This window comes from Lactuca virosa, chromosome 1, assembly GCF_052849685.1.
Source record: "Lactuca virosa cultivar CGN04683 chromosome 1, Lactuca_virosa_CGN04683_v6, whole genome shotgun sequence".
NCBI lineage: Eukaryota > Viridiplantae > Streptophyta > Magnoliopsida > Asterales > Asteraceae > Lactuca > Lactuca virosa.
Genome location: NC_136426.1, coordinates 148,876,393 through 148,889,912, shown reverse-complemented (window position 1 = coordinate 148,889,912; position 13,520 = coordinate 148,876,393). Strand labels below are relative to the sequence as shown.

The window sequence follows — 13,520 nt, the reverse complement described above, 5'->3', positions numbered from 1 at the left end:
ACCCATACCCTACGGTGAAGAGTCAACAATCCACGGCTGTCATAGTCGAAGGAGGAAACCTGACCCACAATACGCTCGCTCTTACGATGTTCGTCCTTCATGGCCTCCTACTGGGCCTCCCGAATCTTCTCCAACATCGGAGCCACAATCGTCATCCTCATACAGATATCCCTGATCGGCGCTGCTTTGTGGCTAAGCGCGTCAGCCACGACATTGGCCTTCCCCTGGTGGTAGAGGATCTCGCAATCATAATCCTTTACCACATCAAGCCATCGACGCTGCCTCATATTCAGATTTGACTGATCCATGAGATACGTCAGGCTCTTGTGGTCCGTGTAAATGGTACAACGAACCCCATAGAGGAAATGACGCCAAATCTTGAGGGCGAAAACAATAGCCCCCAGCTCCAAATCATGCGTCGGATAGTTCGCCTCGTGAGGCTTCAGCTGCCTCGAAACGTAAGCGATAACGTGCCCTCTCTGCATCAATACCGCGCCCAAACCTGAGATGGACGCATCACAATATACTACAAAATCCTCCATGCCCTCCGGCAGGGATAAAATTAGCACCTCTCACAATCTCTGTCTTAACATCTCAAAAGCTATCTGCTGATCCGTGCCCCACCGAAAGATCACATTCTTCTTGGTTAAGCGGGTCAATGGCATAACAATCTTGGAGAAATCCTGGATAAATCTCTGATAATAGCCCGTTAAACACAAGAAGCTACGAATCTCTGATGCATTCTTCGGTACTTCCCACTGCAACACAACCTCAACCTTGGCTGGATCAACTGAAATACTCTCCTGATTGATGATACCCCAAAAACTGTACCTACCGTAGCCAGAAATCACACTTGGAGAACTTTGCATAAAGTTTCTCCGCTCTCAGGGTCTCCAGTACCTCCCTCAAATGTTGCTCATGCTGTTCCGTGGTCTTAGAATAGACCAGGATATCATCAATAAAAACGATCACTGACCGATCCAGCATCGGTCTATACACCCTGTTCATGAGATCCATGAACACTGTTGGGGCATTGGTGAGCCCGAACGACATCACCACAAACTCATAATGCCTATACCGAGTTCTTAAAGCCGTCTTTGGTATATCTTCATCCCGAATCCTCATCTGATGATACCCTGACCGTAGATCAATCTTGGAAAACCAAGACGCACCCTACAACTGATTAAACAAATCATCGATCCTCGGTAACGGATAACGGTTCTTCACCGTTAGTTTGTTCAGCTCTCTATAATCGATGCACATCCTGTGTGATCCATCCTTCTTTTTCATGAAAAGGATCAGTGCTCCCCACGGGGAACTGCTCGGACGGATGAACCCTCGGTCTAGCAGCTCCTGAAGCTGCATAGATAACTCCTGCATCTCGGGTGGTGCCAACCGGTATGGTGCATTTGCTATCGGAGCGGCACCCAGCACCAAGTCAATGCGAAACTCAACCTGCCTCTCCGGAGGCACTCCTGGTAACTCTTCGGGGAAAACATCCCAAAAGTCCTATACGACCGGTACACTGCCCATATCCGTCGTGGTCTCTACCCTCGTATCCGAGATATAAGCCAGAAATCCCATGCAACCCTGCTGTAGAAACCTCCTAGCCCTCGCATCCGAATAGAGGGTTGGTCCCTGCGAGGCCCTCTTACCATGAATAACCAGTTCTCCCCCACTTGGGGTTCGAACCCTAACCAACTGGCGCTCGTAATCAATCATGTCCCCGTTGGCCCCTAACCAATCCATCCCGACAATCACCTTCAGCCCTCGCAGCAGTATCGGAACTGGATCCATGAGAAACCTCTCACCCAACACATTCATGACGTAATCCTGATACACCCTCACAACACTCACAGTGCAGTCATCTGCAATCTCTACCTCGAGTGGGGAATCCAAAGTCCCCGGTGCGTCCAGGAACTTCTTGCTAAGCGCAAGTGACACGAACGATCGGGTAGCACCTGAATCAAACAAGACATGAGCAGACATACCATTGACCAAAAAGGTCCCTATATAAGCATAAAATACACATAAGTCATACAAATAATAAGAATAGTGAATAACAGACACGTACCAGCCACGACGTCTAGCGTTTCCTGAGCCTCCTCGGTAGTTAGCTGAAATGTGCGGCTCTTCACTGTCAGGGCATCTGCCTTAGCAGGGCGGCCATCTGTGATCCTCAGTGTGGCGGTCGTAGCCACCGCCTCTGCTCCTCCCCCTCCCTGCAACTTTCGGACAATCGGCCTGCTTGTGGCTAGTCTGGTTGCAGTGAAAACATATCAAGCCCTTCTTGGGGCAGTCCCTGCTCACGTTACCCGGCTGACCACAAGTATAACACACTGTGCCATGTCCCCTACATGCTGCCCCATGTGATCTCCCATACTTGGCACACCGGCCCCGACCCTGGTGGCCCTGACTAAATGATTCTGAGGTCTTAGGCTTTTTAGCCTGACCTACTGTTGCCTGGGCCTGCTCAGGCTTCCGCTTTATGCGGAAGTCCAACTCCATCTCCCACTCACGGGCCTTCTCCACCATCTCATTCAGGGTTTTGAACCATGTAAAGCTCACAAACTCCCGAATATCATCCCTAAGCATGGAATGATACCGCGCCCGCATCATATCCTCAGCGGTAGCATACTGTGCGATTAACAATGCTCGCTCTCGAAACTTAGCGGGGATCTCCGCCACAGTCTTGGTGGTCTGCTATAGGTCATGAAACTCCTTCACTAGTCGTTACACCTCGATAGGTGGTGCAAACTCCAAGTCGAATCGCCGAACAAACTCGGCCCATGACATCTCAGCCACACCGGCTGCTCCTACTTGACCCGTAACCTCGCCCCACCAATCCCGTGCCCTGTCTCTTAGCATACAAGAAGCAAATCCCACATTTTCCGCATCCGGGCAAGAACTCGTGCACTGGGTGTTCTCGATATCCGTCACCCAGCGTCGTCTAACAATGGGGTCCCTGGCCCCGAAAAACTCTGGCACCCCACATGCCTTGAACTCTCGGAATGAGGGAGTTCGGGCCCTAACCTGACCCGTAGCAATCTCAGCCCTGAATGCCTTGAGTCTCTCCTCCATAATCTCCATCCTACCCTCCTTGACTGTCCTAAAAATGATTGGGGTAGCGTCAAGGATGCCCCTGGTAACCTCGGCTGCAATAAGCTCGCGTAGCCTCTCATCAATGACATCGGTAGTGTCGCCTGATCCCGCCCCGGATCCAGATCCTGATCCTGGTCCTCCTGCTCCAAATCGTGTCATCACCATGCTGAACTAAAATGTCATAAATCGTAACGATCAGGATTTCCATATAAGGGATCTTCCCACACTGGTCCTCCTTGAAGTCGTCAGATCTAACACTGGCTCGGGTACAAGTCCTGTGCTTTCAGTAGTATGGGCCTAAATATTACCTTCCACACCTACCTGTACTTTTCCCTAGTGCTCTACCTGATAACTCCAATTCGTCCCAAAATCATACCATATCTCACAACTACCGCATATATCAAATCTTAGGCTGTCCTAAGATTTGCTTTACTCATATCAATCAGATCAATCATAACAGGTTGCATTTATGCATGCAAATTGTACACAGAAAAGGGTCAAATAGACTTTCGAATAAAAGATTCTACCCTAGGACCACAACCAAACAAGGAACAGGAAATAAAGCCAAATCAATCATTCTGAGGCTATACGCTCCTAACCATATACAATTTTAAAAGCATACACATAGCATAATCAACAAAGCTCAAATATCAGTATAACATGGCTAACATATTGGGGAACTACTTACTTGGCTCGGCTGATCATGAGCGTTGCACTCTCATCTTTTCCTTTCTTTTAAAACCTTTTATGTTATTTTTGAAAATAATTTTTACCATTTCCTTAGTTTGAGTCCTGACACACCCGAGAGTGTGTCCGAATCCCTCAAACCAAGGCTCTGATACCAACTTGTACCGACCCAAATTTTAAAAGAAAATTTTCATTTTTAATTAGTCAAACACATTTGCATAAACCATGAAATCCCAAAACAATTGTTTTCAAATCCACATTCATTACAACTTTATTTAAAAATATCAGAGTGTCCCATAACATATAAGTGAGAGAGAGTGTGTGCACATCGCACCATCACACCTTGCCCTTGCCCTTGGGCTCAGATGTACTTGAAACAAATCAACAAATGGTAAGCTAAAAGCTTAATGAGTTCCCCAGAGCATACCCAAACACAAACCACATACAACATATCATACTAGCTAAACAACTATACATATCACATAAGCCATGCATACCAACATATAAGGAAGCCCTGGAAACCCTCCAGGGTCTTACTCCAGGTGCCATGGGAACCCCCGCATGGTCTTAGCCCAATGCCTCAGGACCCCCCGAGGTCTTTGACCTAGGATGCCAGGGAAACCCTCCAAGGTCTTGCACCTAATTGCCTTGGGACCCCCCGAGGTCTTTGACCTAGGATGCCATGGAAACCCTCCACGGTCTTATACCTAAGTGTCTCGGGAACCCCCCGAGGTCTTCCATACAAGACACATAGAAACAACTAGTACATTGCATATCACATAATCCAAATAGCATATATATAACAATTAATAGGTCGGCCTTGGTGCCTTCGAACCATTGGTATGGTAAGGAGACTCACCTCTGTCCGAAGAATCCAAAAACTGCTCTCCTAATTGTCTGTAACCTCCTGTATTGAATAATAATATTAACCAATGTCAGGACATCACATAATCAAAGGGAAACCAAAACCCCAAGTCCTTTCATAAAGGCCCAAAAGTCCTTTCTTTGTTAATGGGCCCAAAGTCTATGTCCAAAAATCAATAATGGGCCTCTTGCCCTAATAAGGCCGTACCATAACATCAATGGCCCAAAACAGATAAAATGGCCTACTATTCCGACAACGCAACCAAGTCCAATAACCAAATGATGCCCAACAGCTCAAAGGACCAAAATAGATCCAAGCCTATCTGTGATACGTACGCTTAGCGTACCACCCTGGTACGCGCAACATACTGGGTCTCTGGGACTTACACGCAACGTACGCTATGTTACGCCGAGCGTACTAACAGATTAAGCACTTTCTCCATTAAGTGCTTAATACTCGATTCCTTTACGTCCAAAAGTCAGATCTAGGCTTATTAAGACAACCTAGGGCATAAAGTTGTCAACTTTATGCCTTTGCATGTCTCATATGCTCCCAACACCCCTATTAAGACCTTTTCAAGGTTCTTAACCCATGCATGAGGTCAAAACACCCACCAAGACTCCATTTTTATGTTGCAAAAGGACCAAGGGACCTCAAATCTGTCATTTCCATCCTCTAGAGTTGCTTAACTCACAAGAGGAGATCCAAAATCAACCAAAAGGACAAAACTAGAAAACCCTAGCTAGATCTAGTGATTTAAGTGGAAAGGTGCAAGCTTTATACCTCCAGAAGCTCCTCAAGGTCGACTATATGCAGATTCTTGAAGCCAAATGACACTCCAAGCTCCCTTGACAACTTATTCTTCTTGAATGAACACTATAAGGACCACATATGCACTCTTCACAAATGGTATTAGGGTTTTCAAAGTCGTTTGAAGATGAAAGGGGCTGATGAGGGTGAGGCTCAAATGAGTTAAGGGTGTTTATATAGGTCACAAGTCCGAAAATTAGGGTTCGGACATCCGGCACGTACGCCCAACGTACTTCTGGTACGTCCAGCGTACGTGCTGCCCCTCCGCGATCACCCATGCGTAGTACGCTAAGCGTACTCATAAGTAATCCCAGCGTACTTAACGAACTAATATGCTTAAAATTGAATTTCCTCAAGGGTTTCAAAGTCATATCTGGTTTGGATTGTTACAATTGTTTTTAATTTACTTGACTTGGGTTTTTAGATTTTTGGGTTATAAGCAAGATTTGGTTTCATTTGAAGGGAATTGGTTGTTGTGAGTTGGTCAGTTAATACTAATCATATCGCCACTACTATACAAATTGGAACCGCTAGACTCATCTCTTCTGCTTTGCGATTCTTCTTGCAGGTAACTTTTTTATTGCTTTGCCGGACATTCAAGAAAAAAGGCGCGACTAAATCTTCATTACAATGTACAAGGTTACACATTTACACTTTCAGATTCCTTCACCCCAATGTTTCAATTTCTTGATTATTTATTGTTTCTTTTCAGTTAAAATTTTGCATATATTCTCATTATATTGGTAAAATCAACTTTTCAACAAATATTTCGGAGGTGGGATTGAATCATATATTTAATAGATGTGCGAACAAGGTAATTTCCATTTCATGCTCCTTCAAATGTTATTATTGCTCCCCCGTTAAAGAAAAAACTACATTTTGACTAAATGCAGGGCTTTTCAATTGCGAAATTGGTATCGATTTTGTTGTTGCCAATGTCATTATGTTCGTAGTACTTAGTCTAATGATAGAACTGATAGCCACGTAATACTTAGTCTGATGATGGAATTGATAGACAAATATCTACCATCTCAAATTTTAAACACCATCGTTTTTACTCTCTTCTTCATCCCAACAACAAAAGTTCATAATTAATGAAAATCACTACATCTTATTTTCATTTTAAAGTTGTTAGTTTCAGGTCCAAGAAGATGATGGAAACAAAGTCAATGCACTTCCGCACGTTAAACGTCTTATTGAGCTTAAAAAAGATGATCTTTTTGGAAAAATTGCCATGGTTAGGTTTGATTCCAACATCTTACTTGAAGAAATTCAAAACCAGAGTTCAAAAACATTCATATAGCAGTAGGAATCATCACTTTCATTTATTCTCATGCTACCTCTACAGAAGTTATGTTATGCTTTTCTTTTATAAAACATGAAAACAATAGTTTTTTACAATAGTTACTTAATAGATTGTTTATGTTCATGAGTCGGGTTTATGATATTCCTATAACTTTTTGTTGTTGTAGATAATATTATGAATGAAACTCAAAGAAAGTATTTGAACATCAACATTGACATCAATAAAAAAGTTATTTTTAAGTTGTGATAAGTAGGTCTTTTAGTTTTAAGTTTGTTTGTTCTTGCCACAACCTTTTAGTTTTTTATATTGATTGAAAATTTTCTACTGTCTTAATGATTCATTTATAGCATATTTTAAGACTAGAGTGCTTCAATAATAAAGCAACAAAAACAAAATGTATAAAGTCGAAAGTTAAAAATGAAAGTAAGTTGCCACAATATTTAGTCAAATTACAGGCAAAGCGCAACAAATAGCAATATACTTTCATTTGTAGGTCTAATATAGCATTTAAATTTCATCTCGAATTATTAATATTTTTAATCTTTAGTTTAACTATTATCTTATGTTTTTTCAATCCAGTAATTACTTATCTGAATGAATGTTGAAATAAAGACCAAAATTAGAAATTCCAAGGATCAAATTTGATATGAAACCTTGAAGCGTAGGATTTGCCTCCAATTTTCAAAGGAGTGCTCAAATAGCTCTTACAGTTTCATATGTTAATAGGATGCAAAATTACATGCTACTGATGAGGCTATACCTATGACACTTAGAATTTTGTTGGTTGAAGCTACTGCACCTGCATTACAATGAGGTTGCTGCTTCAGTCTCATCGTTTTGTCAGTATATTGCTAGTAAGTTTTTCTTTTTTATTTTTCTATTTTTTTTTTGGATAAACCATGTTTAAAATTAAATGAGGGAGAATTAGTAAAATGGTAGGACGTAATGGGAAAAGCCTCATTTCCCTGATTTACTTTGCATTAAGGCAAAAAAAAAAAAAAAACTCCGATAGTTGGTCTTGAAAACTATGAAAGATGTGAGATAATTGGTTTGGTTTTAGTGTTTTATTGTTTTATATAAGTGTTAAAAGACAATTTATTTATTAGGCGATGAATTTGTTATATATAATTTTGTTTTTCAGGTTGTTGCATTTGTCAAAACCTGTGTTTCAACTGGAGTTGTTCAGAAGTAAAATTATGTCGGTAAATCAAGAAAATACATTTTAGCTGAAGGTTGAAGGCATCTTATATTTCCTTTTACTTTCCTAGTTCATGTGTGGATTCAAAATGTCTTTGTGTTGATCGAACTTGTGATATGTCATTAACAGATTAAAAAGGATAAATCTAAAAAAAATCCAATATGGGTGTGCAAACATAAATGTCATTTTGTACTTATCTTAATGTAATGCATTTATAGCAATGTACTTTGGTTTAGTATAAAGCTATCATTTTTTTTGCTGCTTTAATAGCAATTTACTTCATTTCTGCTGATTTTTGGCTACTTTAATAGCAATGATACTTGCCCTATCCTTCAAGGATTGTGTACACAACGTATTTAAAAATTACACTACTTTCTTATTCTTAGAATAGGTAAGGTGAAGTGGCAGTCTTTCAAACTATTTTTCGATTGTTAAGCAAAGAAATTTCATTATTAGGTAGATTTTTAAAGTATAATGGTGTAATCGGATGAAAACTAATTTATTTGTTTGGTTTTATACACTAGGATAAACGAAAACAACTTCAGTAGACCTATACCGGAAAAATTAACAGAAGCACACATATGAAACTAAAACAACATCCTCTACCCCACGCGGAGTGTGGGCATACCCCCTAGTTTATATTAAAATAATAAAATGAAATTAGAAACTTTACACCAATTTAACACAAAAAAAAAAAAATTTGGTGAATGCCCTCTGAAGATTTAACAAAATGGCTATGACCAAATACGAGAATGTATGCATTGAAAATCAACACGTGTTCATATCTTTTGTATTTGATATTTTTAGTTTTTTTGCGTCAGAGACAGTGAAACTCCTCAATAGAGTCTAACAGATCATGCATAATAATGTAATGTCCCCTAGATCTATAGACGTTGTCTTAAAAATAAATTAGTTTTGCCATCCAAAAAAACCTAATGACACAGTTTGTTGCCCGTTTAACTTCCTATGTATTGACTTCTTTTTATTAGATTACAAAATAACCATTAAAATGGCTATTAATTAAACGTATATGGATTCATATGATTATCAAACATTCTCGTATGGATTAAATAGTAAAAAAGATATCAAACATGAATGAAAAATGTAAAAACCTAAAAGCACTGTACCTTATCCATAAAAATTGATAAATCACGCAATTTTGTAATTTAGTATTTACTATAATATAATACTTATTTCAGATCCATGGATCTGAAAAAGATTCAAATACTTTTATATTCTATTTTCATATCCGAGAAATTGACTTAAAAAAATGATAGACATAATTCATGTGAACAATGTAAAGTTTATTTATGTGTTTGTAGAACGAAACATTAGATCCATGAACTAAACCAAATGTTGGAAGTTTGTGTTTTTTGGTAAAACTATTTCTTTACAAAATGTTCTAAAATATATGATAATGTCATATAACATTTGTAAATAAATGGTCCCTAAATAAATCAATCAAACCTCACAAATGCTAATGTTTACAGGCATGTTGAAAGTTGAAACCCTCAAAGCCAGCGAAGTACCTGGACCACTTTCTTAGAGATCGATTATTTCAATTCTTTAACGTATTTTAAGTTTCCAGGTAAATTCACAAAGTATATCTTTTATCAAAAAGCAGTCGTTGACTTCGACTTCCTGAGAAAGGCCACTATAATGGATGTTCCCTTTCTGAAGGATCATCTTCTTCATCTGTTCGATATGTTATTGTAGATCTAGTCTCAAATTGCTCATACCTTCCCATCACCCATAATGGATGTTCCCTTTTCTGAAGGATCATCTTCTTCATCCATTAATAATCACAAACATGACGTATTTATAAGTTTTCGAGGTGAAGATACTCGTAGGAACTTCATTGATCATCTCAATAAGACCCTCCAGCATGCCAATATCTCTACCTTTTTAGATGAAGAAAAGATTGATACGGGAAAAGTTCTGAAACCAGAATTGGTGAATGCGATTAAATCATCTAGGGCTTCTATTATTGTCTTGTCCAAGAACTACGCTAGTTCATCATGGTGCCTTGATGAATTGGTTCTGATCCTTAAACAACCCAACCAAATTGTTATCCCTATCTTTTATCATGTTGAGCCCACCCATGTCAGAAAGCAAGAAAGTACCTTTGGAGATGCAATTGCTGAGCACACACGACAGATGAAAGCAGAGAAAGATGCAGATGAAAGAACTCAGTCTGCTCAAAGGATTAAAGGATGGATTGATGCGCTTAAACAAGTTGCTAATTTAAAAGGGGAGGACGTACGGGGATGGTAACCACTTTCTTACCTATATTTTCATACTCCTTAACCATTGTTTGATTAACACACAAAATGTCAATATTTTCTTTCTCTTTAGGCATTTCTGGAAGTTTCTTTCAGTATTGTCATATAAACATAAACTCAATGTATTTTAAGTTTTTAACTGGATAAAGAGGATGCATTAAATATAATTTAAGATTTGGATTATTTGATTTCAAATTAATTCACATAAATAGATTATGCATCCTGAATTTTTTGGCAGTTTCTTTTTTTTTTTTTTTTTTTTTTTTTTTCGGCAAACGGTTAAGCGGTAGCCCCTCCACCTGATACAGTAGAGACCGAAGTTTGAGCTCTTTACTGGGCAAATTTGAAACCCAAGGGATTTCTAGGGGAAAATTCCACCACATGGAACACCTAAAGAAGTGATTTAAGGGAATCGACATGACATGGGTATAAATCTCAACTCATCAATCCAGCTAAGGTGGACATCACTTTCGATTTTGAACATGTTATGCACTTATTCTTGGACAAATTACTTAACTTTTTTTTTTACCAAGATAGGCAATGAACTTTGATTTTTACCCATAAGGCTATGGGTGTACGTTGTATCCCCACCGCAAGGTGCGGTGGGGATAGCACCTTTTATTTTTCAACAAACAATTTGCTCTTACTTGTAAATAGTTGAGTTTGATGGTCTTCTAGAAACAAAATGAAATATGGTGTTACACATTAGATACTTGTAGTGTGAGAAGTGCAAATATGATGTATTTTTTATGTGGAGACTGGAGAGCTTAGTATAATATAGTTTCAATACATTATATCTCTGATTTGGTTTGTTAGTTTTCTGGAGTGTGTTTTGTAGCTTTTATTACATTCAAATTTCAGGTATGAGACGGTGTTCATTAAAAAGATTGTTGATGACCTCAACTACAGATTACATGTACCCTCTAGAAGTGCATTGCCAGAACCTATTGGGATGAAAGATTCCATTAATTTTGTTACATCATGGCTGAAAAAAGAACCCTCAGATAGGGGAGACGTACTCACTATTTTTGGTATGCGTGGGATTGGGAAGACATCTTTAGCCCAATATGTCCATGGGTTACATTGTTATGAATTTGTCACAAGCAGCTTTATTAAAGACATCGATAGGAGATGCGATGACAAATTGTATGGGTTGCGTGATATAGCAGCAGAACTCTATGGTTGCATTTCAAAAGGAAGTTCAACTCAAGATTATGATGTTTCCAAATACACTTCAAAGATAGAGAATATAGTAGCAAACGAAAAGGTGTTCCTTGTTCTTGATGATATTAATACTCTGGATCAGTTAAATGCATTACTTGGAAGAAAAGGGTTTTATCAAGGAAGCAAAATCATAATAACGACAAGGAATACATGGTTGACAGAGAGTTGTGACTTATTCAAGACGGAAGTTAAACCCACACATGAAAAGCACAAGCTTGAAGGCTTAGATGACACCGAAGCACTAGAACTTTTTTGTTCTCATGCGTTCAAGTCCAAGGATCCGAAGAAAGGTTATGGAGAGATGTCAGAAAAGTTTGTGAATTATTGCAGAGGACATCGATTAACTCTTGAAGTTTTGGGCATGTCTTTGTATAACAGACAAGATGTGGCTTATTGGGAAGATCGCATAGAAGGGCTAGGGAAAGACCCTGTAGAGAATGAATTGAGGAAGAGCTTTGACTCTTTGCCATCGGACAATGATAAGGAATTGTTCAAGCATATTGCTTGTTTTTTTGTCGGAACAGATAGAGTTTATACTGAAACAATATTAAAGGCATGTAAAATAAGAGCAAACTCTGGGATCACTGATCTCATGGACAATTGCCTTCTTAGTGTTGGATGGAATAACGAATTAGTGATGCATCAGTTGCTTCAAGAAATGGGAAGACACATAGTACGTCAAGAATCACCTGACAAGGCATGGAAGCGAAGTCGGTTATGGTGTCATGAGGAGTCATTCAAAGTGTTGAAAGAAAAAAAGGTAAGTCACCATGTATACTTATTCAAAGTATTTTGTATTGTCTATATACATGTATGTAAAATTTCCTTGCATATGTTTTTTCTTAGGGTACGAGAAAGGTTCTGGGCCTCAGCCTTGACATAAGAAGACTTGAGATCAATGAGCCACTTGAAACAGAAGCTTTGAGGAAGATGGATGAGTTGAAGCTACTACAACTCAATTGTGTGCAAATGAATGGGTCTTACGAGAACTTTCCAAAACAATTAAGATGGTTGTGTATGCATGTGTTTCCTTTGGACTATATACCTTCAAACTTACCGATGAAGTATCTTGTTGCTCTCGACATGTCATATAGCAATATCACATCATTTGGTGTTTCTTATTGTGATTCACAACCTCAGAAGAGGCAAAGGGTAACTTATATCCATGTATCATTCATACATGTTGAGTTGATGAAATTCACTGCTAGCTATTAAACTAATTTATCTTCATTTTAGCAGTTGACTGGATCATGCTCAAAAGACAAAAAGTTGCTTGGGTCACTTAAGATTCTTAATTTAAGTTTCTGTGATATGCTTTGTAGTGTGGTTGGCTTCGAAGATTTCCCTGCACTTGAGAGGTTGATGCTTAATAAATGTGGTAGCTTGCTTAAGATTTGTGAATCGATTGAGAAATGTGATAAACTTGTCCACATTGATCTGAGCCACTGCGATAAGCTTAAAAAATTTCCAGAAACCATAGCCATGTCATCGAAGGTGAAAATGGTTAGGAATCATCCTATACTAAAGAAGTATGCAAGAAAGAAAAAATCAAATTATTCAGCTAGTCAAACTCAAATCAGAGCCTGAAGTTAAACATTGTAGATGGCATTGGAAAAGTCAAAAACAAATTTGTTAAGTTGTTTAGGGCTCAGTTAGTTGTTCGAGGAGGAAAGTAGTTGTCACTTACGTTGGTGATCCATTACAAATAGAGTAGTAAGAGGTTAGAACTAGGGCATTCTTGAAATCATGTTCTGTACCTGGAGTGCCCAACCTCTCAATTAGTTGGAAATCATTCACTATTATGCTATTTTCTCCTCAATTTCTCTGTTATTCTTCTCACTTTCTATGATTCTATCCATACTTATCAATTGTATCAAAGCATTGTGATATCCCACAGGAACAGGTTCAGTAGCAAACCGTATGGAGGAATTAGAAAGCACAATGAGTATCTTTCAATCAAAATCGATTCCTTGGAGACTAATATGCAATCAATGATAAAAACAATTGGAATTTGGTTCGGTTAGTTGTAGGAAGAGTCAAATTGCA

At 39.0% G+C, this 13,520-nt stretch overlaps 1 protein-coding gene and 1 long non-coding RNA gene across 3 annotated transcripts; both read left to right on the top strand.

The window, feature by feature from the left end:
- Positions 1-6,103: 6,103 nt before the first annotated feature.
- Positions 6,104-8,108, top strand: LOC145159980 (uncharacterized). The gene is made up of 4 exons (XR_013737978.1): positions 6,104-6,278; positions 6,600-6,701; positions 7,497-7,624; positions 7,912-8,108. It is a non-coding gene; the product is annotated as an uncharacterized LOC145159980 (long non-coding RNA).
- Positions 8,109-9,436: 1,328 nt separating this feature from the next.
- Positions 9,437-13,293, top strand: LOC145159964 (disease resistance protein RUN1-like). Of its 2 annotated transcripts, none has more exons than XM_079079022.1 (4): positions 9,437-10,238; positions 11,112-12,234; positions 12,321-12,626; positions 12,711-13,293. In XM_079079022.1, exons 1-4 carry the CDS (start codon positions 9,724-9,726, stop codon positions 13,059-13,061), a joined length of 2,295 nt encoding a protein of 764 aa, XP_078935148.1. In that variant the 5' UTR covers positions 9,437-9,723; the 3' UTR covers positions 13,062-13,293. The 2 variants fall into 2 exon arrangements, with proteins under 2 accessions (XP_078935148.1, XP_078935156.1); XM_079079030.1 differs by having other exon boundaries at positions 9,439-10,238; positions 12,714-13,293.
- Positions 13,294-13,520: the final 227 nt, after the last annotated feature.

What these genes read in the sequence shown, in the direction of transcription:
- LOC145159964 (XM_079079022.1), top strand. Translation starts at nt 9,724, where the DNA reads ATGGATGTTCCCTTTTCTGAAGGATCATCTTCTTCATCCATTAATAAT. An exon ending in GGGGAGGACGTACGGGGATG is followed by an intron (nt 10,239 to 11,111) that starts GTAACCACTTTC and finishes TTCAAATTTCAG; the next exon opens with GTATGAGACGGTGTTCATTA. An exon ending in AACCTCAGAAGAGGCAAAGG is followed by an intron (nt 12,627 to 12,710) that starts GTAACTTATATC and finishes TCTTCATTTTAG; the next exon opens with CAGTTGACTGGATCATGCTC.